The sequence below is a fragment of the Entelurus aequoreus genome, linkage group LG03, assembly GCF_033978785.1.
Source record: "Entelurus aequoreus isolate RoL-2023_Sb linkage group LG03, RoL_Eaeq_v1.1, whole genome shotgun sequence".
In the NCBI taxonomy this organism is placed as follows: Eukaryota; Metazoa; Chordata; class Actinopteri; order Syngnathiformes; family Syngnathidae; genus Entelurus; species Entelurus aequoreus.
The window spans coordinates 33,814,000-33,839,975 of record NC_084733.1 but is presented as its reverse complement, the minus strand read 5'-3'; the positions used below and the strand labels follow the sequence as shown (position 1 = coordinate 33,839,975).

Here is a 25,976-nt window from a genome sequence, read left to right as displayed (position 1 = left end):
CGGGGGGAACAGGCAAACTCCACACAGAAAGATCCTGAGCCCGGGATTGAATTTAGGACTACTCAGGATCTTCGTATTGTGAAGCACATGCACTAACCCCTGTTCCACCGTGCTGCCCAACTCTAAATCATTTTCTAAAATTATTGAAAAACTGTTTTACAACAGATTGGACAAATTCATGAATAAAAATGTGATGATAATGTCGATGAAGGATTTCTAATCACTGCTATGTTGGAATTCTTATTAATATTGATACTGTTGTTGATATTTATTTTTGTTTGACTACTTTTGGATTGTTTTGTGTCATGTTTGTGTGTCCTCTCAATTGCTCTGTTGATTGCTGTTCTGAATGTTGCTGGGCCGGGTTTGGTTTTGGAATTGGAAATGTATTATTAGTGTATTATTGTGTATTATTTTGTTGGATTGATTAATTAAAAAAATAAATAAATACAATAAATAAATAAATAAAAAATGAAACACTCACAGACAACCAATACGGATACAGATCCAACATCTCAAAATCAATGGCATTAATCGAAATAACGGAAGAGATCACCAATGCAATAGATAGCAAAAAAATGTGCTGCTGCTGCAGTGTTTATGGATTCAGCAAAAGCATTTGACACAATCAATCACCGTATCTTAATAAACACAATATAAAGGTATGGCATCAGAGGGTTGGTCTTGCTACTTAACCTGTTACGGTACAGGGGGAAGAAGACGGCACAGAATGCAGGACCTCGTTTAGCTCTATGATTTATTAAATATAATAGTATGGAAATCAAGTGTGAAACTAATCCAAATGTGTGTGGTGTGCGACTATGTGTGGTGATTAGCTGTTGAGTGTTACCGGTAGTGTTGAGCGAGGTGCGGAAGTCCAAGGGGGAAAGACAAGCTCGGAGGTCCGTAAGCAGGCGTGAGGTCGAGGGCAGGAGCGAGGCGTCAGAGTCCATGTCCAGGCGGGGGCTCGAGATCCAAGAGGCAGCCAGGGAACCAGAGGGAACATGGGGAGACGAGACACGCTTCTCGTGACGCGGGAATGGAGGCATGCTGCTGGATGACGACAAGGGACACGAGATAAATGAACACGGAGGGGGAGAAACACAGAGAGAGAGAGTGTGTGCATAGAGCTTGATAAGTCGGCTTACTGTACTGGAACAGGTCGCTACGTTCTGGCCCAGAACGCAGGTCTGCTCTGGCTTAAGAAGCCCAGGGAGCTCATCAGCGATAGGTGTGTTGAGTGCTGACTGATTGATGATTGATTGCAGCCGGAGTGGCGAATGCAGGCGCGCGCTTGGAGGTGTACTCTGCAGAGCGCACGGATGAATGCGCATAGGAATGCGCCCGGGCTGTGACATAACCAACAGGAAGCAATACGTGAAGATAGGCAAATACACTTCCACAAAGCTGAAAATATTTTGTGGCGTACCTCAAGGATCAATACTTGGACCAAAATTGTTCAATCTTTGTCCAAACAACATTTGTAAAATTACAAAGGCCTTAAAGTCAGTATTATTTGCAGACGATACAACTGTGTTTTGTTTAGGAGAGAACACACAAAAGCTAATACAAATAATAACAGAAGAAATGTGTTATGATCCGTTGCCCAGATCATAGTTTCTTTACGTTTATTTAGGTTTTGATTCACTCGTGGTTTAAGTTCTGTTACAGCACCCCTGTTTTGTGTTTCTTGGTTGTCATGGGTGCTGATTGTTTTCACCTGCCTCTGATTAGTGTTCGGGACGCTCACCTGTTCTTGGGCACTAATCAGAGAGCTATTTAGTCCTACCTGTTGCTTCACTCAGTCTGGTGTTTTTGTTTGCTCTCATGCAACAGTTACGTGTGTTACATTGGATTCCTGAACTAAGCTTTGCCTTTTGCGTTTTCTTATGAATATGCTTTGTTTTCTTTGTGAGCTATTCCGTTAGCTTCCCTTGCTATAGGAACGCTTGTTTTGTTAGTTTTTGTATTTTTTTGAATGATTTATTGGAATAAATAATTTCCTACCTGCACCTTTGTCTACGCAGTTCCTGCTTCATCGTTTGGAAGAACAATCCGCGCATCACCATGCGACCACCATGTTACAAAATGAACAAATTGTTTGACAATGGTTTGATAAAAACAGATTATGTTTGAATGTGAGTAAAATTAAAATAATGTTATTTGGTAACAGTAGAAGGGAAAGTCAAACACATACAAATAGACGAAGTAGACATTGAAAGGGTAAAAGAAAACACATTTTTGGGTGTAATAACAGATGAACTGGAAACCTCATGTAAAAAATATACAACATAAGGTAGCAAGATATATGTCAATAATGAACAAAGCAAAATATGTTCTGGACCAAAAATCACCTCATATTCTTTACTGCTCACGAGTGTTACCATATCTGAGTTATTGTGTAGAAATATGGGGAAACAACTACAAATGTGCGATTCATTCACTAACTGTGTTACAAAAAAGATAAATTAGAATAATACATAATGTTGGATATAGAGAACATACAAACCCTTTATTTATTCCATCCATCCATTTTCTACCGCTTATTCCCTTCGGGGTTGCGGGGGGCGCTGGAGCCTATCTCAGCTACAATCGGGCGGAAGGCGGGGTACACCCTGGACGAGTCGCCACCTCATCGCAGGGCCAACACAGATAGACAGACAACAGTCACACTCACATCCACACACTAGGGCCAATTTAGTGTTGCCAATCAACCTATCCCCAGGTGCATGTCTTTGGAGGTGGGAGGAAGCCGGAGTACCCGGAGGGAACCCACGCAGTCACGGGGAGGACATGCAAACTCCACACAGAAAGATCCCGAGCCCGGGATTGAACTCACGACTACTCAGGAACTTCGTATTGTGAGGCAGACGCACTCTCCCGAAAATCTCCCGGGACAACCATTCTCCCGAATTTCTCCCGAATTTCTCCCGATTTCCAGTCTGACTTAAGGCATGCCCCCTCCAGGTCCGTGCGGACCTGAGTGAGGACAGCCTGTCCTCACGTCCGCTTGGCCAACCAAAAAGTAACCACAGAACACTATGTATAGTGTTCTGTGGTTACTTACATTGGCCAACGGTTTACGTTGTATTGCGCACCCTGACGGCAAGTGTGGGAGTCTTTTTTTCTTTTTTCTTTTTTCTTTTTTTTCTTTCAAAACCTTTATTTATAACATTCAACATTTACATTCAATCCAAAAAAAAAAAAAAACTCAAAACAAGTACAGAAACAGTACAAAAACAGTACAAAACAGCGCCAGGGGGTTTGTAAACTCAATAAAGCAACTAAAGAAGAATGCAATATATATATATATATATATATATATATATATATATATATATATATATATATATATATATATATATATATATATATATATATAGACTTAGACTTAGACTTAAACTTCCTTTTTATTGTCATTCAAATTTTAACTTTACAGCACAGATAAGAACAAAATTTCGTTACATAAGCTCATGGTAGTGCAGGATAAAAAAGCAATAAGGTGCATATATAAATAAATAAATATATGTAAATAATATATAAATAAATAAATAGATTACTGTACAGATAAATATATTGCACTTTTTCACATGCGTCCACGTTTATGGATATATGTTATATTGTCTTTTTTATTCCAGCGAGTTAATCCATTTTGGGTGGAGTTGAGGGGATAATTTCATTATGATGCGTTCAAGAGTCTTACGGCTTGAGGGAAGAAGCTGTTACAGAACCTGGAGGTTCTGCTTCGGAGGCTGCGGAACCTCTTTCTAGAGTTCAGCAGTGAAAACAGTCCTTGGTGGGGGTGGGAGGAGTCTTTGCAGATTTTCTGAGCCCTGGTCAGGCAGCGGCTTCTCCTGGATAGGAGGAAGAGGAGTCCTGATGATCTTTTCCACCGTCCTCACCACTCTCTGGAGAGACTTCCAGTCTGAGGCATTGCAGGCTCCAGTCCAGACAGAGATGCAGTTGGTCAGCAGGCTCTCTATAGTGCCTCTGTAGAATGTGGTGAGAATGGGGGGAGGGAGCTGTGCTCTTTTCATCAGACGCAAAAAGTGCATGCGCTGCTGAGCTCTTTTTACAAGAGCTCCGGTGTGTAGGGACCAGGTTATATTGTCAGTTATCTGCACCTCCAGGAACTTGGTGCTGCTTACTATCTCCACCACTGTGCCGTTGATGTAGAGTGGAGCGTGGCTGGACTGGTGCCTCCTGAAGTCAACGATGATCTCCTTGGTCTTGTTGACATTCAGGATATATATATATATATATATATATATATATATATATATATATATATATATATATATATATATATATATACATATATATATATATATATATATATATATATATATATATATATATATATATATATATATATATATATATATATATATATATATATATATATATATATATATATATATATATATATATATATATATATATATATATATATATATATATGTAACAAAATGTAAAGCCATAGGCTCCTTCAAGTTCTGTAAATAATCCAAATTTGGAGCACAGCATCATCGTTTTCACAGCTTTTTGGTTGTTAGAGGTAGAGAGTGTTTTAATGTAGAGTTCTAAATCTTTTTTAAAGGCACAAAAAACAGGTCGGGTATTGATAAACTTACATTTATGAATATAAAACTTAGCCATAGTATAATGAGGTTGCAAAGGTAAAATTCCTTTTCAAATTTTTTTCATATAGTGTAAATCCAAATATCACATCTTTGAAACAAAGCACAAATTTGTCATGGGCAAGTGTGGGAGTCGGTTCTGAAGTATGAAGTAAAGAGACGTAACTTCATCACCTCGCCTGGTTATTGACTCCAACCCAGAATATTACACTGCCCATACCTACGCTCCTTCAAAGGCTGTGCTACCGGCTGCAAAGCATTGCACTTTCAAATACAACAATGAGTAGAGAGGAGTGTTATGTGTGAAATGTGTAAACAAATGAACACTGAATTTCAAGTATTTATTTTATTTATATATATATATATATATATATATATATATATATATATATATATATATATATATATATATGTATAATAAAATACACACATATATATATATATATTTATATATAATAAAATACACACATATATATGTATAATAAAATACACACATATATATATATATATTTATATATAATAAAATACACACATATATATGTATAATAAAATACACATATATATATATATATATATATATATATATATATATATATATATATATATATATATATATATATATATATATATATATATATATATATATATATATATATATATAGCTAGAATTAACTGAAAGTCAAGTACTTATTTTATTTTTTTATATATATATATATATATATAAGAAATACTTGAATTTCAGTGAACTCTAGCTATAAATATACTCCTCCCCCCTTAACCCCGCCCCCGGCCCTCCCACCCCGACTCTGCCCACCTCAAACCCCCCCCTCACTTCCAATTCTTAAGTTTTGATTCCTGTTGGCAAGGTGTGGCAAGCCGGACAGACAAAAAGCCTGTGAAGACAGGCAGCCATTAGGGAGACTGCTTCGACCTCCTGATAGCTTGTTCGCTCTCTCTCCAAGCCTAGTATCTGTGTTGTTTGTACTTACTCCTGTGTTGTAGAATACATTGTAAAACTACAGTTCTAGTCACCCCTCTTCATTGTAGACAGCCTTGGAATAAAAGGATTTGGGAGGACTCTTCCCCCCTAAAAGGGAGAATCCTAATAATTGGTGCTGTGAACCAGATTCTTTGGCTGTCTTGCGGCGAGCGTCTCCAGTGTCTGGACCAACCACTCACACAGCTCACCGGAGGACGTCCGCAAATTACAAACGTAGGTTTAACTTTTTTCTTTTTTGAGCGATTGATTTATTTTAATTTATAGTGGATGTGTGGGATAGTGTGGCTCAGGCACAGAAGTTTAGCCAAGTAATTCGGAATGGGTTGAAAAGTTTAAAGAATGTTTGTGGAGTGGGTGAGAACAACAGTGATACACCCAACACACACAAATAATTGTCAAAACTAGGTCCACAGAATGCTGGGTCTCCAGGAAACAACACTGCCACAATTTTAACTAACCATGCTGGTTAGGCCTATTCGAAGAAGAACACCACTAATTACAGCCTTAAAGTTCAGCTAACAACTGCCAAACAAAGCAACGGGAACCATAAATCTCAGTGTACAAAGGCAGACGCGCATACTGAGAGATTTCTAAGATAAATCAGAAAGCACCTTAGAGAAATTTTAAGTGACTTAGAAAATTAGGTACAATAGGCTGATGGATGTAAGTGAGGATGTGAAGTGAGAGATTGAGAATGAAACTGGAAGTGTGTGTGAACTTTGTGATGAACCAAGTAAATGTGACAGGGACCTCACCCAACAATTTGAGTAAAACAGGGGGTATGATAAACCATTTTGCCGGATGCAGTGAGTCTACGGGACTGATCATAATTGCACCCCTAGTGGTGATTTTCAATCTTTCAAATCTTAGCCTGACATTTTAAGATGTACACTTAAACATTTCAAAGCGAGCCCTCCGCTATGTTATTGTTAGCTTTCCTACCCAAATTGGGTAGGAAGATGTACCCTTGTTTTTTCTCATTATGCCTTTACAGCTCAACAAAATGGATCTATTTGCCAGCCCAAATTCTGACTCCCAAAGAAAGGGGAATACCTGTGGAGCCAACGACAGAAGAGAAGTATTGCAGATCTATTACAAAGATTTTGATGCCATAGGCGTCCCCCGGCGAATACCAGATAATCTTAAATTGAGGACTACCCTGAGCTTGTGCTTCATTACCCAATTTGTTTATGTCGATCTTATTAATTACATTCAGTATGATGTTCAAAACCTGGCTAATAGGGCTGTGAATCTTTGGGTCTCCCACGATTCGATTCAATATCGATTCTTGGGGTCACGATTCGATTCAAAATCGATTTTTTCCGATTCAACACGATTCGCGATTCAAAAACGATATTTTCCCGATTCAAAAGGATTCTCTATTCATTCAATACATAGGATTTCAGCAGGATCTACCCCAGTCTGCTGACATGCAAGCAGAGTAGTAGATTTTTGTAAAAAGCTTTTATAATTGTAAAGGACAATGTTTTATCAACTGATTGCAATAATGTAAATTTGTTTTAACTATTAAATGAACCAAAAATATGACTTATTTTATCTTTGTGAAAATATTGGACACAGTGTGTTGTCAAGCTTATGAGATGTGATGCAAGTGTAAGCCACTGTGACACTATTGTTCATTTTTAAATTTTTTATAAATGTCTAATGATAATGTCAATAAGGGATTTTTAATCACTGCTATGTTGAAATTGTAACTAATATTGATACTGTTGTTGATAATATTCATTTTTGTTTCACTACTTTTGGTTTGTTCTGTGTCGTGTTTGTGTCTCCTCTCAATTGCTCTGTTTTTTGCAGTTCTGAGTATTGCTGGGTCGGGTTTGGTTTTGGAATTGGATTGCATTGTTATGGTATTGCTGAGTGTTCTTTTGTTGGATTGATTAATTACAACAACAACAACAACAACAACAAAATTTTAAAACATTTTTTTATAAAATAATAAAATACATTTTTTTTAAAATGAGGATCGATTCTGAATCATACAACGTGAGAATCGCGATTCGAACTCAAATCGATTTTTTCCCACACCCCTACTGGCTAACCTAATAAGTAATGCACTGGATGCTATTCATCCCACGTTAAGAGCAACTTCGCCCACAGCACTCCAAAACAGAGTGGCCTTAGACAGATTCCTTGCGGGAACACGAAGAGTCTGTTAAATGTTTGCCGACCTCTACTGCTCCTTCATCCCTAATAACACAGCCCCTAATGGATCCTTTACTAAGGCCTTAGAGAGCATTAGGTTTCTTTTGAAAAAGGAATCAGATGTGGATCCGAACTCAATTTCGTCATGTCTTGAGAAGGTGTACGGCAGATGGAAAAACATGGTACTCTCTGGTCTTATCGCTGTTATTTGTTGCATTGCTTTTCTTTTCTTTTGTGGTTGTTTTTGTAGCCCCTGCGTATGTAGAATGGGTGATACGTGCATCCAGAAATCCCTAGAGGCCCTTATTGGCATGGGCCCTGCAAAATGGTGGCAATCTCAGACGATGGCAAATTGGGGAAAGGCCCGACCACCAAGGCCTTTCGGGCTCCAGTGGGGGTCTGAGTGGCGATCTCCCCTTGAGGGGGCAAACCTGCACCTTCATCTGACCCCTCCCTGAACGTGTCCTTCACTACCCTGCCATCTTCGATCTGGAAGATGAGGTCCTGATGATGACAATGCATTCATCTTTTCTCCAATTAACACAGCTAATGCTAATCATTGATATAGTTGTTATGTTTTTGCACTCCACAGGGTGTTTACACTTACCATAAAGGGGAGTTAAGTGGGTGGGATTTGGGTTGTCAATTAGTGGGATGCCGGTAATCACCATGATTTTTACACCATTTGCTGAAATGTACAGATATATGTGCTTGCTTTGGATACATATAGGTCTTCTTGCTTTAATAAAATGCAGCTACACATAACTGCTACAAACCGCTAGCTCATGTTCAGAGGTAGGTCATCTACCCATTGTTTGTTGTTGACAAGGGGTGTGTTAGAGGAAACAATTTCCTCTATTTTGGCAGTAAACATACAGATAAGTGGAATTTCCTTCTGAGCATTTCTGCCTGCTGCACCTCCTCCAGTGCCCATCGGTTAGCTGTAGAGTCATCAGCCAGGAACCACCAATCCTCAACATTTCGCGCTTTTATCCTGGAATGTCTCCTGGTGGCGGAGCAGTGACAGGGACGTCTCCCTGTCACTCCCTGCAGCTGATAGATCTTACCCCTGTGGCTCTTTTTGAATGAGGCTTTCTTTCCCCAGCGTGTGTCCTTCCTCCTCAACCAGAGCCAAAAGCTGCCTTTTTCCACATCCTCTGCCAGCTCTTTTAGTGCCCTCTTCATCTTCCCTCCGGTCACTACTGCGTCCCTCAAAAGATGTGTAGTTGACCTTCCGACAAAGCTTCGGCATCCAACATCATCTGGGTAGATGGTGGTTTTCCAGCCAGCACTCAGCAGCCAAATCAGCTTATTTGGCCTGTTTTCTCTCGAATGCAGCTTCTATCCCTTCCCCAAGCAGAATCGTCAGTTCGATGAGGTGCACCGACTTTGCGTCAGTGGACCAAACAACAATGTTGGGACGAAGAGATGTAGTGGTGATCTCTGTAGGAAACTGAAGTTGTCTGCCAAGCTCAATCAGTATCAGAATCAGAATCAGAAATATTGTATTAATCCTCGGGGGGACATTGTCCCACTCATGACTAGGTGTGACAGTTTGACCTTAAACTGTCACTGTTTCTGCTAAACAGTGTAAAGTAAAACATATTCAATAATACTTACTCATGTATACTTGTCTCACTGTGATTTTGTCCTGGAACTTAAAAGTGGGAGGCCAATTGTTCAGGCCCTTTTTGTATGCTACCAGTTAGGCACCCCTGGAAGTAATTATTTGAGTCAAGAGATACCACAATCCCTGGGAAGTCGGATGGGGGGGAATATATAATGTCTAGTAATCTCCTAGTGTTGAAGAATGAGTGTCTTCCTCACCTGCTGCCGGGCACTAATCAGAGAGCTATTTATTCACGTTGCTTGCCACACTCTGTCTGGCTTCCTTGTTTGCTGTAAGCAACAGTTACGTTGGTATATTCCTGTTTTCTAGCTCATGATTCCTGTTCAAAGTTTTTTCCTTAGCTCCCCGTGCGATCGGCATGCATCCCTTTTGTTTGTATGTTTGTATTTCCTTGTATGATTTATGGACATTAAATCATGTTCCTACCTGCACGCTTTGTCCGGAGTTCCAGAGTTCCATCTGCATCCCGGGAGAACGACCTATGCATGAACATGTGACCTAACTGTGACAGAAGGAAGTCAGCCGTTCTCTCGCAACGGACTTCGAGGTGGTTGATGAAGGTACGTGGAGGGTGCTAAAAGCGATGTGTCTCCACTATTCCCCAGAGGAACTCGAGGACATGGTGTGGGGGCCGGTGGTTCGCTGGTCCACATCGACTCCCTTTGGCCCGGGGACATCGCCACACTGCTGTTCCGGACGCGCCAGCGAAGATGGAAGCCGTCCAAGAAGGCTTTGACTCGCTGTCAGGACGCGCCAATCCCGCAATCTCCTCCTCCGGACCGAAGCAAGCCACAAGCAGCACAGTCGTCCTCGCCGCCGATGTTTGGTAATCCAATCAGTCACTTCGCCAAACATTTCCCCGACTGGGCTGTGAGCCAGATGGATACCCGCGCCAATGACGTCACTCCACTGGCACCCTCTGATGTCGCCACCCCGCCTTACTGGTAATGACGTCGGAGAGCAATAAATAATAGTTTTTTTCTAATTCATTCTGTCTGCCTCCCGCGAAGGACATTCATGCAACCATAGCGGAATATCAAAACAATTTTTAACTTACTCGCTCACCAGGTCTGTCTCTGTCCTCCAGGACTCAAGCTCCTCCCCCAATTACTCTGGCTCCGCCCCCAATGACTATTGCTTCGCCCAATGCTCAGACTTTTTCCTCCTGTTCTCCCACACAATCTCAGGTAGGGGATGGAAATAGACTTTATAGACAATCAAGAAGGGAGGAGTCCACCCGCCTCTTAACCTCTCCCCTCCAACCCTTAAAGACGATTCCAGATCGCACAGGAAGCGTCTGGTATCCGCTTCCTGAGGGGGGCTAGGGCTGATAGCTGTGCTAGTGGGGTGGCACAGCTGCGCCTGGCCAAGCGGCAACCTCCGGCTCGACCACCACCACCTGTCCTGCAACATGCCAAGCCGCAACCTCCAGCCAGGCCACCTCCGCCATGATCACAGATAGCACCTGCTTTAGCACCAAGGCTAGCACCTGCTCCAGCACCAAGGCTAGCACCCGCTCCAGCACCAAGGCTAGCAGCCGCTCCTGCTCCAATGCTAGCACCCGCTCCTGCTCCACAGCTGCTTCCAGTCCCTGCACCACGGCTGGTCCCCGCGCCAGCACCTGAACCACGGCTGGTTCCCGCGCCAGCACCTGCTCCACGGCTGGTCCCCGCACCAGTACCTGCTCCACGGCTGGCCCCTGTGCCAGCTCCACAGCTAGCAGCACCACGGCAGCCCCCTTCGCCTGCCGCTCAAGCTCCAGAGGTGCCTCCATCTTCCTCGTCTCCGGCGGGCCGTCCCACAGCGCCGCCTCAGTCTTCCTCGGTCCCGGTGGGACGTCCCACAGCGCCACTCTCATCTCCAGCGTCATCGCCACCGCGACCTTCAGCTGGCCTGCAGCACAAGCGGCCATCAGGCGCCTGCATCAGGCCATTCCGTGGTCGCCCGCCTTGCCTGCTGCAGCGGCGTTCCACTCGCTGCCGCCACTTGACTTGTCCTCAGTGGATTCGGGGACACTTGGCCTGGCGACCTACCACCAAGTCCTGCCTCCGCCCTCCCGTGACTCTTGAACTTGGTCTTTTTTTAATTTTCTGGGGACATCTGGAATCTGTCCTTTAGAGGGCGGGGTTATTTTCATGATTCGTTGTCCGGATCATGTTCTGTTTAGTTTTGGACTCCCTCGGTTCCTGTTTTGTGCACCTCTGGGTTTGTTTTGGTTACCATGGGTGCTGATTGGTTTCACCTGCCTCTGATTAGTGTTCGGCACGCTCACCTGCTCCCGGGCACTAATCAGAGAGCTATTTATTCACGTTGCTCGCCACACACTGTCTGGCTTCCTTGTTTGCTCTAAGCAACAGTTACGTTGGTATATTCCTGTTTTCTAGCTCATGATTCCTGTTCAAAGATTTTGCCTTACCTCCCCGTGCGATCGTCACGCATCCCTTTTGTTTGTATGTTTGTATTTCCTTGTATGATTTATGGACATTAAATCATATTCCTACCTGCACACTTCGTCCGGAGTTCCGTCTGCATCCCGGGAGAACGACCCACGCATGAACATGCGACCCAACCGTGACACCTTGTACTGTATTTGCTCAGAGATGCACATATCATATCATTACCCTCACATCCCTGTTGTAATGAGCACCTCTTACAGCAATATGTGCTTGTCCTGTTTTTTTGTATATACCGGTACTGAGTGCCAAAGAAAATCAATAAAAAAGATTAAGAAAAAAAGAGTGGCCTTCAGAGTACCCGAGAATGATGACGCCGTCTACTCCCACCCGCCCCACCGTCGCCACCCTGGCAGGGAGAAGACACGCTCAACAGCTGTAAACAACAAAGCTGTGATTGTGATGTACAGTAGTTACAACTATTAGCACTTTGGCAACAAAACCTCGCCAGCATCTATTAACTAGATATGCAGTACAGACACATACACAATAATGATAACAATACACACGTCATATTATTTTAAATACAACGATGTCAAGTTCGGGCCACCAGAAGAACGAGTGCTTGTTTGTCTCCTTTACTATACTGGACACTACTGCTAGAGCCAGTAGATTAAGAAAAAAAGAGTGGCCTTCAGAGTACCCGAGAATGATGACGCCGTCTACTCCCACCCGCCCCACCGTCGCCACCCTGGCAGGGAGAAGACACGCTCAACAGCTGTAAACAACAAAGCTGTGATTGTGATGTACAGTAGTTACAACTATTAGCACTTTGGCAACAAAACCTCGCCAGCATCTATTAACTAGATATGCAGTACAGACACATACACAATAATGATAACAATACACACGTCATATTATTTTAAATACAACGATGTCAAGTTCGGACCACCAGAAGAACGAGTGCTTGTTTGTCTCCTTTACTATACTGGACACTACTGCTAAAGCCAGTGTTTTACCGTAATAAACTGTATTATTATGTACTTGTGACGTTTAATATTGTACATTTTGTTAGTTGTGGAATGAGAATGAGATGATGTTGGTGAATTGTGTGCGTGGTGTAAAGAATAACAGCCATTTCTTTACTTTTTTTAATTTTATTTTTTATTGAGTCGTCATGCATTGTCTTCAATTTACGCATATCACCATATTTCAGTGCAGAGTGCAATTATATGAGCCAACCTACGTTACGCAAAAATCGCGTTACGCATAGATCATACAGCCTAGTACCATGTCAATACACAAAGTAGAAAATCATTACATGTAATGCATTATATTGTGCCAAGCCAATACCACCCCATATGTGTTTGACGCACATACAGTACCAGAAACGACAATTAGCCATACTAATGTTGGAACCCATTTCCTCAGCGTATCAGCATATTGAGAACGAAATAGGCACTGACACTACCCATATCCACATAGGTTTTATTTGTCGAAAATATATTTTGCCCGGTCAGTTGGATGACACATCGACATACAAACTGGCGGGCATATATTTCCCCCGTTAGCCTATATGTCGATGTGTCATTGACCGGGCGAGCATGCTAAGCATTCGTTGCACGAACATACTAGCTTTGTTTGATAATTGTTTACTTAATTTTTGTATATTATTTTCTTTATTTACTAATTTATCTATTCACTTTTGGGTTACAAATACTGAACAAACAAATTGGATAAATGCTCATTTTGTTAGTTTAATATTAAAGCCAAAAATAAGTTTGGATACCATATGTGCAATATGTTGGACTTTTTTTTTGGCTGATTTTGCCATCTAGACGCCTAAAGCATGAACAAGTGTTTGTTTTTTTTGTTCCAATTCCGCTTATTTTGCTTTTTTCCACATGTGTACTATCTTGATTTTTAATTGTACTACAAATGGAAACTCTACCACTGTGCTAAATCCAGCATTTTTACTGCAATGTTTCAGAATCAAAATCAGATTTATTGACCAAAAATGTTTAAAAAACAAGGATTTTGAGTTGGTAGACTGTGCTCTTTGCTCAATACAAGAAACAAAGAAAAACGCAACTATATGTTCATTAATACGCATTGTCCCTTCCAAATAAACAAACACATTATTTAATTAGCACAGTCAAGGATTACATGTTTTTAAGATAACTCAAATTTCCACTAGAGTGAAAGAAAAAAACATACTATTAGAGCGGTATTGTGCTCAAGCTGTATATCCTGAGAGCGGACTTGACTTGACAATTGATGTATAAATAAATAATATAAACTTGACTTCACAATTCGCAGAACATCCATCCATTCATTTCCTACCGCTTGTCCCTTTCGGGATCGCGGCGGGGGGTTGTTTGATTGATTGATTGAGACTTTTATTAGTAGGTTGCACAGTGAAGTACATATTCCGTACAATTGAGCACTAAATGGTAACACCCGAATAAGTTTTTCAACTTGTTTAAGTCGGGGTCCACTTAAATTGATTCATGATACAGATATATACTATCATATATACTATCATCATAATACAGTCATCACACAAGATAATCACAATGAATTATTTACATTATTTACAATCAGGGGTGTGGAGGGGGGGGTAGGATATGGACATCAAGTAGTGGACATAGAGAGAGAGAGAGAGAGAGAGAGAGAGAGAGAGAGAGAGAGAGAGAGAGAGAGAGAGAGAGAGAGAGAGAGATCAGAAGGCATAAGAAAAAGTATCTGCATTTGATTGTTTACATTTGATTATTAGCAATCCGGGGAGGGTGTTAGTTTAGGGTTGTAGCTGCCTGGAGGTGAACTTTTATTGTGGTTTTGAAGGAGGATAGAGATGCCCTTTCTTTTATACCTGTTGGGAGCGCATTCCACATTGATGTGGCATAGAAAGAGAATGAGTTAAGACCTTTGTTAGTTCGGAATCTGGGTTTAACATGGTTAGTGGAGCTCCCCCTGGTGTTGTGGTTATGGCGGTCATTTACGTTAAGGAAGTAGTTTGACATGTACTTCGGTATCAGGGAGGTGTAGCGGATTTTATAGACTAGGCTCAGTGCAAGTTGTCTGTCCTCCACCTTGAGCCAGCCCACTTTAGAGAAGTGGGTAGGAGTGAGGTGGGATGTGGGGTGGAGGTCTAGAAGTAATCTGACTAGCTTGTTCTGAGATGTTTGGAGTTTAGATTTGAGGGTTTTGTGCTAGGGTACCAGGAGGTGCATGCGTAATCGAAAAAGGGTTGAACGAGAGTTCCCGCCAGAATCCTCAAGGTGCTTTTGTTGACCAGAGAGGAGATTCTGTAGAGAAATCTCGCTCGTTGGTTAACCTTTTTGATTACCTTGGTTGCCATTTTATCACAGGAAAGGTTAGCCTCTAGAATGGAACCTAGGTAGGTGACCTCATCTTTCCTGGTGATAACAATGTCACCCACTTTTATGGTGAAGTCATTGACTTTCTTGAGGTTGATGTGGGACCCAAACAGGATGGATTCTGTTTTACCCAAGTGGATGGATAGCTTGTTGTCAGCGAGCCAGGTGCAAGTTCTACAGAGCTCAGCACTGAGGATTTTCTCCACCTGTGACTTGTCCTTGCCGGATACCAGCAGGGCAGAGTCATCCGCAAACAAAAACAAAGTGTAAGCGTGTAAGAACGGGAGTCAAAGGACTGTCGAAGGATGGAGCTAATAGTTTAAATGACATTCAGAATTTGTTTTTAAATCGCAAAGGAGCAGTATCTATGCATTCATGGCTTCGTAGGGCAACCCACAACACCGGAAATATGTCCCTGAAAAACCATTCGACCGGAACTCTCTGACGAAAACAAAAAATGTCCTAATGTGTTTTATGTACACCGAATACACTGTAACATTTTGCACATAGTATTACTTGTCAACTGTAAAAAAAAAACATACGGTGCCAAATTTTAATCATACACTGATCCAACAAAAATGACCGGAAATGTCGTATATTTCGCAAGCCATGATGTCATGTCCCTACGTCATTCAAGATGGCTGCGCTCTATGTCAGGTCGTGAGTTAAAAAACGGAAAGTTAGGAGACAAGAAGTTCAATAAAACGCCTTTTTTTGTTTTGTTTTTACAGCATATCGCGATGAAAGGACTAAGTCTAAAGATGGTGTTCAATACCATCACGCCATTGTAGTCAGTTGTGAAGAAGTGGCGTTAAAGCAAATACAATGATTGCACCTCCATGGATGCGACTACCCTGTCTAGTCTGCTCCATGCCGGCAAAAAGGACATTGAGCCTCTTCTCTAGCCCAGGACCTTCAAACTGGAGTAAAGTGGTGTCTGACGCCGAGAAGATTGTGGGTTATCCAACGTCTTTCATGAGCCTCCGCTGTCTGCTCAGCGATGAGCTGAGTAACGTCGCCATGCACGTCAGGAAGCTGGTCGGCACTCAGCACCCTCTTCTCAACACAGCAAGGTAACACCAACCTTCTTTTTTCTCCTTTAGAATTCACTCAAAGCCGATAACACTCCTTCAAAATGTCTTTCCGATCGAGTCAGGTAGGTTGTAATCAGATAAGTGTGCATATAAAACTTTTCCAGACTTGTATTAGTAGATTGCACAGTACAGTACATATTCCGTGCAATTGACCACTAAATGGTAACACCCAAATAAGTTTTTCAACGTGTCTAAGTCGGGGTCCACGTTAGTCAATACATGGTATAAATATATACTATCAGCATAATATAGTCATCACACAACTTAATCATCAGAGTATATACTTTTAATTATTTACATTATTTACAATGCGGGGGGTGGGATGTGGAGGGGGTTAGGTTTGGTTGATATCAGCACTTCAGTCATCAGCAATAATATCATCTGAGAAATGGAGATTGAAACAGTGTAGGTCTGACTTGGTAGGATATGTACAGCGAGCAGTGAACATAGTGAGCTCAGAAAGCATACAAGTATATACATTTGAATTTTTACAATCCGGGGAGGTGGGATGTGGAGGGGGGAGGGTGTTAGTCTAGGGTTGCAGTTGCCTGGAGGTGTTCTTTTAGTGCGGTTTTGAAGGAGGACAGAGATGCACTTTATTTTACACTTGTTGGGAGTGCATTCCGTATCCATGTTCAGGGGGGAATTGGAACGAGAGCCTTCATCCGATGGTTCATTCTCTTTGGCTGGAGGAAGTAAATACTGTCCTGCCGTCTCCCTCTCTTCAGTTGTGTAGCTGCACTATAGTATGTTGCGGAAATATCCATCGGCGACGCTTTAAGAGCAGTGCTGGACAATGAATTGACGGCCAAGGACTTTTTTAACTCATTGGCTAGAGATGCTTAACCTGACTCTCGCCAGATCCTTGTAGTTCGCTGAGCTCCACACAAGGATCAGGGAGTGTATTTCAGAAGGCGGGGCCTTGTAAAAAAAATCATTTTATGTGATTGGATAAACCACTTGGGGAGGGGGTATATATTTTCAAGTATTTCTTATATATATATATATAAATATAAATAATCCGTTCATGAATGAGTATATCCATTCGGCCACCGTGTTCAATGGAGAAGTCTGATTTACAAAATTTGCAGGCAGCATACCCCTTCCCCTTCGAGCTGTCCTGGATGAACTGAAATTATTTTTTCCAATCATTTTGGAACTTGCAAGCGTACTTCTTCTTCTTACTCGTCGTGATTGACAGCTATCAACACCAATCATTGCATCCCGCCTTCAAAATCGGGGGCCCCCGATTGGGTGGGGCCCCTGGGCTTTAGCACAGGTAAGCATTAAGGCGGCCTTGGGTGCGTGTGAGCCGCATCTTAGTGGAACAACCTGGCCTTTACAGTTTGTGTGGTGTTGGAGTTGTCCGACTTTTTGTGTTGCCGTAATCAGTAGCAGAGTCTAAAGCAGGGGTCACCAACGCGGTGCCCGCGGGCACCAGGTCGCCCGTAAGGACCAGATGAGTCGCCCGCGGGCCTGTTCTAAAAAAAAAAAAAAAAAAAAAAATTTTTTAAATTAAAACAACATAGAAAAAACACAAGATACACTTTCAATCAGTGCATCAACCCAACAACCTCCCCCATGCACACTCATCCACACCCACTCACACAAAAGGGGTTATTTCTTTCTGCTACCAATATTCTGGTTCCCACAACATAGACAACACATCTGCAAGGGACACAGTCCCTGAAGCACACATGATTGTATAGGCTGCTGGTCCACTAACATTTTCATTAATTACTATTTTTTATGTAATTATTTTTATATTGTTTTACTTTCTTTTTTATCCAAGAAAATGTTTTTTATTTATTTATCTTATTTTATTTTATTTTTTAAAAAAGGGCTTTATCTTCAACAGACCAGGTTGTCAATGAAATTAGATTTGTTTAAAGGGTTTTTTGAAACCAGGCCCAGTCCAGATAATGTCCGAGTCGGACTCAGCAACACACACCTTCATTCATGTACACAGAAAAAAATTAGGGAGCACAACAGATTGCATATAATTTATAAACAAAATTACATTTTCAAAATGAGCATTTATGTACAGTCCAGATTATGTCCAGGTCACTCAAATTAGGGAACACAGCAACAAATATCATATAATCTATAAACATAATTATACTTTCAAAATAAGCCTTTGAGGACTTCTCATCTTTTTTTTTAAATGTTTTTTGGCATCATTATCGTTTTCAACCATGTAACTTTCTAAAGTTAGAAAATACTGAATAAATGTTTTAAAGAAAGTAATACTAAGTGAATATCTGTTTTTGGCCTTAAAAATAAACATTTTACCGAGTACTATAATTAAATTGACTAAATCATGATTGTCAATGAACTCTCCTAAAATAACAGAAACCACATTAAGCTTCATAAACAAACCAATCCTTAAACACATTTTTTCAACTTCCACCCAAAACAAAGACACAATATGACAATACCAAAACAAATGCAGGGTGGATTCAGGCTCCTGACAACAAAATCGGCAATCATCTGACTCTGTCATATTCCATAATTTTAACATTTTCCCTGTGGGTAAGAAGTTATAAATAATTTTAATTTGAAAATAACGATTTTGCACATCGATAGTGGTTTTATAGATTAGTTTGAATATGGCATCCCATGGCAACGAGCAGTCAAAAAAGTCCTCCCATTTTCCATTTGTGTTGAATGAGGCAGCCTTCAAAGATTTCTTTATTAAATAAAAATCATATCTTTTTCTATTTATTTTAGTTCCTTTTTGCCAACTAGAATTTCTTATTAGAGGTTTACAAACTAATAATTTAGTAGTTCCATAATTAATTATTTGTTTCCATCTTTTCCCAATTACTCCAGTTAGTTGATAAAATGAAAAGCTTGAGCAAGCATCACCATACATAGCTCTAAATTCATCATACTTCATAATTTTACCATTCTCATTGATAATATCATTGACAAAAATGATTCCTCTTTCAAACATATTTTTCCAAAAGAAAGGCTTTCCATCTATTACAATATTAGAGTTCATCCATATTAACTGCTGCAAAATATCGTCTCTTTTTTCTGGCACATAAAATTGAAAACACCACTATGAGTAGATTGTTTCCTTTATGAACCCCGCCATGTTTCCCAGCAGACTCTCTGGGAGGGGATCACTTGTAAAAAAGGATACAATTTCTTTTGATACAGTACATGTTTTTTGTCCAACAGGACATTTGTGTACCACTCAATGTTTAAATACATCTTTGGAACAATTGATGCTTTTAAAGACAGACACATAGCTTCAAGGTTGAGAAGTTTCAGGCCCCCATATTCATACTCTTTGTACAAAACCTTTCTTTTAATCTTTTCTGGTTTGCCGTTCCAGACAAAATCGAAGACCCTCCGCTCATAAATCTTAAAAAAGTTTTGTGATGGAGCTGGTAATGACAAAAACAAATAAATAAATTGAGGAATAATTAACGAGTTGGCAATAGACATTTTACCATACAAGGTTAGGGATTTCCCTTTCCATAATTGCATAATTTTGTCCAGCTTTCTTAGTCGATTATCATAATTTACTGAGCCTAGATCAGGGGTCACCAACCTTTTTGAAACCAAGGGCTACTTCTTGGGTACTGATTAATGCGAAGGGCTACCAGTTAGATACACACTTAAATAAATTGCCAGAAGTAGCAAATTTGCTCAATTTACCTTTAACTCTGTTATTATTAATAATTAAGGATATTTATCTTTGTGGAAACACTGATCATCTTAATGATTTCTCACAATAAATATATATAGAAACAGATAAATATCAATATGCAACACTTTATTTTTATATTTTCTCTAAGTGCACATTTTTCAAATTGAACATTTTCAAATGATCAATTCTAAGACAGTCTTGTGAAATCACAATATCCCATTTTAACTACCTAGCCACTAACATTTTTTAACAAATCATGAATTACTTTGCACCATGTTTGTACAAATAATAACTCATGTAAAATACAAAAGTAAACTCTCAAATTTTGAAATCATGTCACACTTTGAACTGGACACCAAATCTGTTATCTGTTTCTTTGTCAGTTAGTGGGAAGCCTGGCATTGCATGCTGTTAACTAGTGTGTTGTACTCTGGTGTGTAACTTGACACTGCAACTCTGAGTGAGTCTTGCAGATGTGCATCAGTGAGGCGTGTTCTGTGTTTGTTCTTGATGAAGTTCATGTCAGAAAAGGCTGATTCACAAAGATAAGATTTTTCCTCATTGTTTGCGGAACCTTCTTAATCTTTTGGACATATTTTCACAGAAATCTGGCCTTAAGCTTAATTATGATAAATGTAAAATATTAAGGATCGGAAATCTAAAGGGAACGTCCTTTCGAATGGAATGCAAAGTGCCTGTTTTGTGGACAGATGGACCAGTTAACATACTTGGTGTTAATGTCCCAGAAAATCTGGAAGATCTAGGCCAGGGGTCACCAACGCGGTGCCCGCGGGCACCAGGTCGCCCGTAAGGACCAGATGAGTCGCCCGCGGGCCTGTTCTAAAAAAAAAAAAAATTTTTTTTTTTAAAAATTAAAAAAAAAATAAATCAGTGTTTCCACAAAGATAAATATCATTAATTATTAATAATAACAGAGTTAAAGGTAAATTGAGCAAATTGGCTACTTCTGGCAATTTATTTAAGTGTGTATCTAACTGGTAGCCCTTCGCATTAATCAGTACCCAAGAAGTAGCCCTTGGTTTCAAAAAGGTTGGTGACCCCTGGTCTAAAGGGTGTGTCTGTTGGCGCAAGTGAGAGAGAGAGAGAGCGACTGCTGTTGACACACTTGACAGAGAGTATAGTTTTTGCGTGGTTTGTAGGGCAAAAAATGTACAGTTTTGCTAGATAGTAGTTTTTGCCAATGTTTTTTGGTCTGGTCATGGCCGACAATAAACAGTTTTGTTCAATAAATTGATCAATAGACCTCCTGTCCTTCTTAAAGCGTCCCGACAGACATTACGATAATTGAACAGTGTAGATGAACATTGTTTTATTGTTTTTACCTGTCACTCACAGATTTGCATTGCAAAATTGTACAGAATACATTTTTAATAATTGATAATTATTTTGTTTAGCATTTTGGTTGTGTTGTACTACTCAGTGGCCTAGTGGTTAGAGTGTCCGCCCTGAGATCGGTAGGTTGTGAGTTCAAACCCCGGCCGAGTCATACCAAGGACTATAAAAATGGGACCCATTACCTCCCTGCTTGGCACTCAGCATCAAGGGTTGGAATTGGGGGTTAAATCACCAAAATGATTCCCGGGCACGGCCACCGCTGCTGCCCACTGCTCCCCTCACCTCCCCTCACCTCCCAGGGGGTGAACAAGGGGATGGGTCAAATACAGAGGACAAATTTCACCACACCTAGTGTGTGTGTGACAATCATTGGTACTTTACTTTAACTTTAACTTTGTGCTCAGAGAACGCCTGAACAGTGCTCAATTGCGCAGGTATGCACCTTAGAGGGAACATTGCTTCTGAGTCTCATTTGCTAGTATGCATTTTTTCTTATCGATTTTGTCAAACACGAAAGCAGCAAGAAGCTTTTGCACGCAACTAAAAGTAATAAACGCATTCAGATGTCAAAAGTGATAACAGCAACTTTTGCTAAATGCACTATTCTGCAGTTATCAACTCAGAGTAAGAAAACCTCTGTCTTTGAAATAGAACCCAAAGGTTGTAATAACCTATACATCTAAATTTGATATGACAATACTTTTGAGTGTTGTAAAACGGTGTGTGTGTGTGTGTGTGTGTGTGTGTGTGTGTGTGTGTGTGTGTGTGTGTGTGTGTGTGTGTGTGTGTGTGTGTGTGTGTGTGTGTGTGTGTGTGTGTGTGTGTGTGTGTGTGTGTGTGTGTGTGTGTGTGTGTGTGTGTGTGTGTGTGTGTGTCAGGGTTTTAGACTTTTTCACAGTCTGTCTCCTGTCATCTTTGTAGGGCTGGTTCATATTTACCACTATGTCTCTGACTTAGACACGCAGTAGATAAAAATATCCGCAATAGCAGACAGGCAGGTCTCCTTGGTGTGGTATTTCAGTTTTTCATTTCATTCTCTTAAACTGCGCCAAAGCTAATTGTTCTTCAAAGTCTGCGGAAGTCTGTGGTGTGTTTGCATATGTACAGAACGACGGAATACAGTGGAACCATTAAAGGTGATGCTGGTTGACATGCAAGTTTTAATTTCAAAAGTATTTTACTTATGTGATGAGATTTGATTTGTTGCTGAGTAAAAAAATATTGAACTTTTCATGCAATGTTTTAAGGAACATTTGATCATCTTCGTCTTTTAGCAAAGGTAAAACCATTTTTATCTTTTAACCTTTTTGAACAAGTCGTGCATGCTTTTATTTCAAGTCGCCTGGACTACTGCAATGCACTTTATGCTGGCATTAGCCAAAAATCTCTCTCCCGGTTGCAGTTAGTCCAGAACGCGGCAGCACAACTTTTAACAGGGGCCAGGAAACGCCAGCATATAACCCCTATTCTTGAGACTTTGCACTGGCTCCCTGTTCATCTTAGAATTTATTTTAAAACCTTGCTGTTTGTTTTTAAAGCTTTACATGGACTGGCACCTCAGTATATCTAGGACCGCATCCACATTTACAATCCTGCGCGCGCTCTGAGGTCCGAGAGCCAGCTCCAGCTCGTAGTGCCCAAGACCAGACTTAAAACCAGGGGAGACAGGGCCTTCTCTGTGGTCGGCCCTAAGCTCTGGAACACTCTGCCCCTCCATGTTCGAACCGCTCCCACAGTGGAGTGTTTTAAGTCTCGTCTTAAGACCCACTTTTATTCTCTGGCTTTTAACACTACGTGAGTTGTGTTGTCGTCTGTGTTTTTAAAATTTTGATTTCTATTTACTGTTTTAATTGGTTTTACCCTTTAAAATCGTTTTTAATCATATTTATTTTATATTGTTTTTTTTATATTGGTTTTATATGTATTTATTTTTTGTTTTTATTCAGTCATTGGTGGAGCTAAGGATAATATTTGAATATTGTTTTTAAAGGCCTACTGAAACCCACTACTACCGACCACGCAGTCGGATAGTTTATACATCAATGATGAAATCTTAACATTGCAACACATGCCAATACGGCCGGGTTAACTTATAAATTGCAATTTTAAATTTCCCGCTACACTTCCGGTTGAAAACGTCTGGAAATGATGACGTATGCGCGTGACGGAATCAGTTGATACGGAAGTATTGGTACCCCATTGAATACAATACAAAAAAGCTCTGTTTTCATTTCAAAATTCCACAGTATTCTAGACATCTGTGTTGGTGAATCTTTTGCAATTTGTTTAATGAACAATGGAGACTACAAATAAGAAAGTTGTAGGTGGGATCGGTGTATTAGCGGCGGACTACAGCAACACAACCAGGAAGACAGAGATGGATAGCAGACGCGCTAGCCGCCGAACTCACCTTAACTTCCTCCGTCTCGCCAACCGCATCTGTGATCGGGTGAAGTCCTTCGTCGCACCGTCGATCGCTGGAACGCAGGTGAGCACGGGTGTTGATGAGCAGATGAGGGCTGGCATAGGTGGATAGCTAATGTTTTTAGCATAGCTCTTGCTAAGTTAGCTTCAATGGCGTCGTTAGCAACAGCATTGTTAACCTTCGCCAGGCTGGAAAGCATTAACCGTGTATTTACATGTCCCTGGTTTAATAGTATTGTTGATCTTCTGTCTATCCTTCCAGTCAGGGATTTATTTATTTTGTTTCTATATGCAGTTAAGCACGATGCTATCACGTTAGCTCCGTAGCTAAAGTGTTTCGTCGATGTATTGTCGTGGAGATAAAAGTCACTGTGAATGTCCATTTCGCGTTCTCGACTCTCATTTTCAAGAGGATATAGTATCCGAGGTGGTTTAAAATACAAATCTGTGATCCACAATAGAAAAAGGAGAGAGTGTGGAATCCAATGAGCCAGCTTGTACCTAAGTTACGGTCAGAGCGAAAAAAGATATGTCTTGCACTGCATTCTAGTCCTTCACTCTAACGTTCCTCATTCACAAATCTTTCATCCTCGCTCAAATTAATGGGGTAATTGTCGCTTTCTCGGTCCGAATTGCTCTAGCTGCACTGAAAACAATAGGAAAATGTGAGGAGCCTTTCAATTGACTACGTCACGCTACTTCCGGTAGGGGCAAGGCTTTTTTTTATCAGATACCAAAAGTTGCGATCTTTATCGTCGTCGTTCTCTACTAAATCCTTTCAGCAAAAATATGGCAATATCGCAAAATGATCAAGTATGACACATAGAATGGATCTGCTATCCCCGTTTAAATAAAAAAAATTCATTTCAGTAGGCCTTTAATATTGTTGTGCAGCACTTTGGAAAAATTTTGTTGTTTAAATGTGCTATATAGATAAAGTGGATTGGATTGGATTGGATAAAATCCCTAAATGTCATACAAGTTTAGGGTTGGCCATCGAGCATCAATGGGAACCAGGACTAACGTTCCAATTCTCCCGAAATCATTAAAAATGTTTAAAAGCCATCAGCAACAAGGAAATAATCGCCAGCAATGAAGAACAACAAAGAAGTAGTAGCTGCCGCTAACAAAGAAGAAATAGTTACTAGCAATGAAGAGGAAATGGTCTCTCCCTATAAAGAAGAAATAGCCGCCACTAATGAAGTCATCTCAGGGCCTGTCCAACAGAACCGTTTTTAGGTGAAAACGGTCAAAATATGTACTGTTTCAGCCTTTTATCCCCACTAACAATGTTTTTGGTGGTTTGAAGCAAATGTTTTTGAGAACAGCCTCCCTAGTGGGAAGGTCTGAAAACTCTGGCATTGTCCTTTCCATGGGGCATCCAGGCCATTGTACTCTCAGGTAATTCAATCGATCACCACTGGACTGTTTGGTTTGTTTTAGAAGACGTTTCACCTCTCATCTGAGTAGGCTTCATCAGTTAATGCTTATAGACTTAGATTGGTCAGATAGCCTTAGACTTACATTGGTCAGATCTAGTCTAGCGGCTGGTGCCAAAACCCCAAATTTTTTTTACTCCAAAACCTCCCCCTCTGAAAATTATCTGTCTAGGGTACACTACAACAGGCTGCCTGGTACCAGGAATAGAAAGAAAGAAAAAGTCTCATGAACAATTAAAAAAAAAAGTCAGTGTAAAATATAATATAGAATTATCAATAATTAATTATTTAATACATAAATGTGATTATAATTTCTTTAAAAGAATAGCTGCAGCTTGAACAAAGCTAATGACGTGGAGTGTCTCACTGGCTAGAGTGGCTGTCTAGAAAATATAAGGGTTCCTGGTTCAATTCCAGTTCAGCCCCTTCATACGATAAGACAAAATCACCATGTGGATCAAAATGTCTTCTACTTTTCCATTTATTCTATTCTAAAAAAAATAAATGGAAAGGTTCCGAAAAAAGAGATTTAAATGATTATCTAAATAGAGTAGTTCCTGTTGTACTCATCAGGCTAAGTTTGGGACCTGGGTACTAAATTTTGTGCACCTAATGTGTCTCATGTGTGCTGGTATGACAGTTAAAGGGGGGCTGCACTGTTTTGGAATTTTGCCTATCGTTCACAATTATTATAAAAGACATGACGACGGATGTATTTTTTTCTATTTTTCTAAATAGTAAACAAATGCAATCAAAATTCCACCTACAATGGAGCTTATGGGAGCTGCTCTAT

General features: G+C 40.5%; 1 protein-coding gene across 3 annotated transcripts in view; it reads left to right on the top strand.

Annotated features, from left to right (window-relative positions):
- The first annotated feature begins 15,825 nt into the window (after nucleotides 1-15,825).
- The window catches only part of pdss2 (prenyl (decaprenyl) diphosphate synthase, subunit 2), an 86,323-nt gene continuing 76,172 nt past the window's right edge, over nucleotides 15,826-25,976 (top strand). For all 3 annotated transcript variants that reach the window (XM_062041706.1, XM_062041705.1, XM_062041704.1), the window contains exon 1: nucleotides 15,826-16,282. In XM_062041706.1, the coding sequence (XP_061897690.1) occupies nucleotides 16,035-16,282 (248 nt within the window). In that variant the 5' untranslated portion in view covers nucleotides 15,826-16,034. The remainder of the gene's footprint in view (nucleotides 16,283-25,976) is intronic.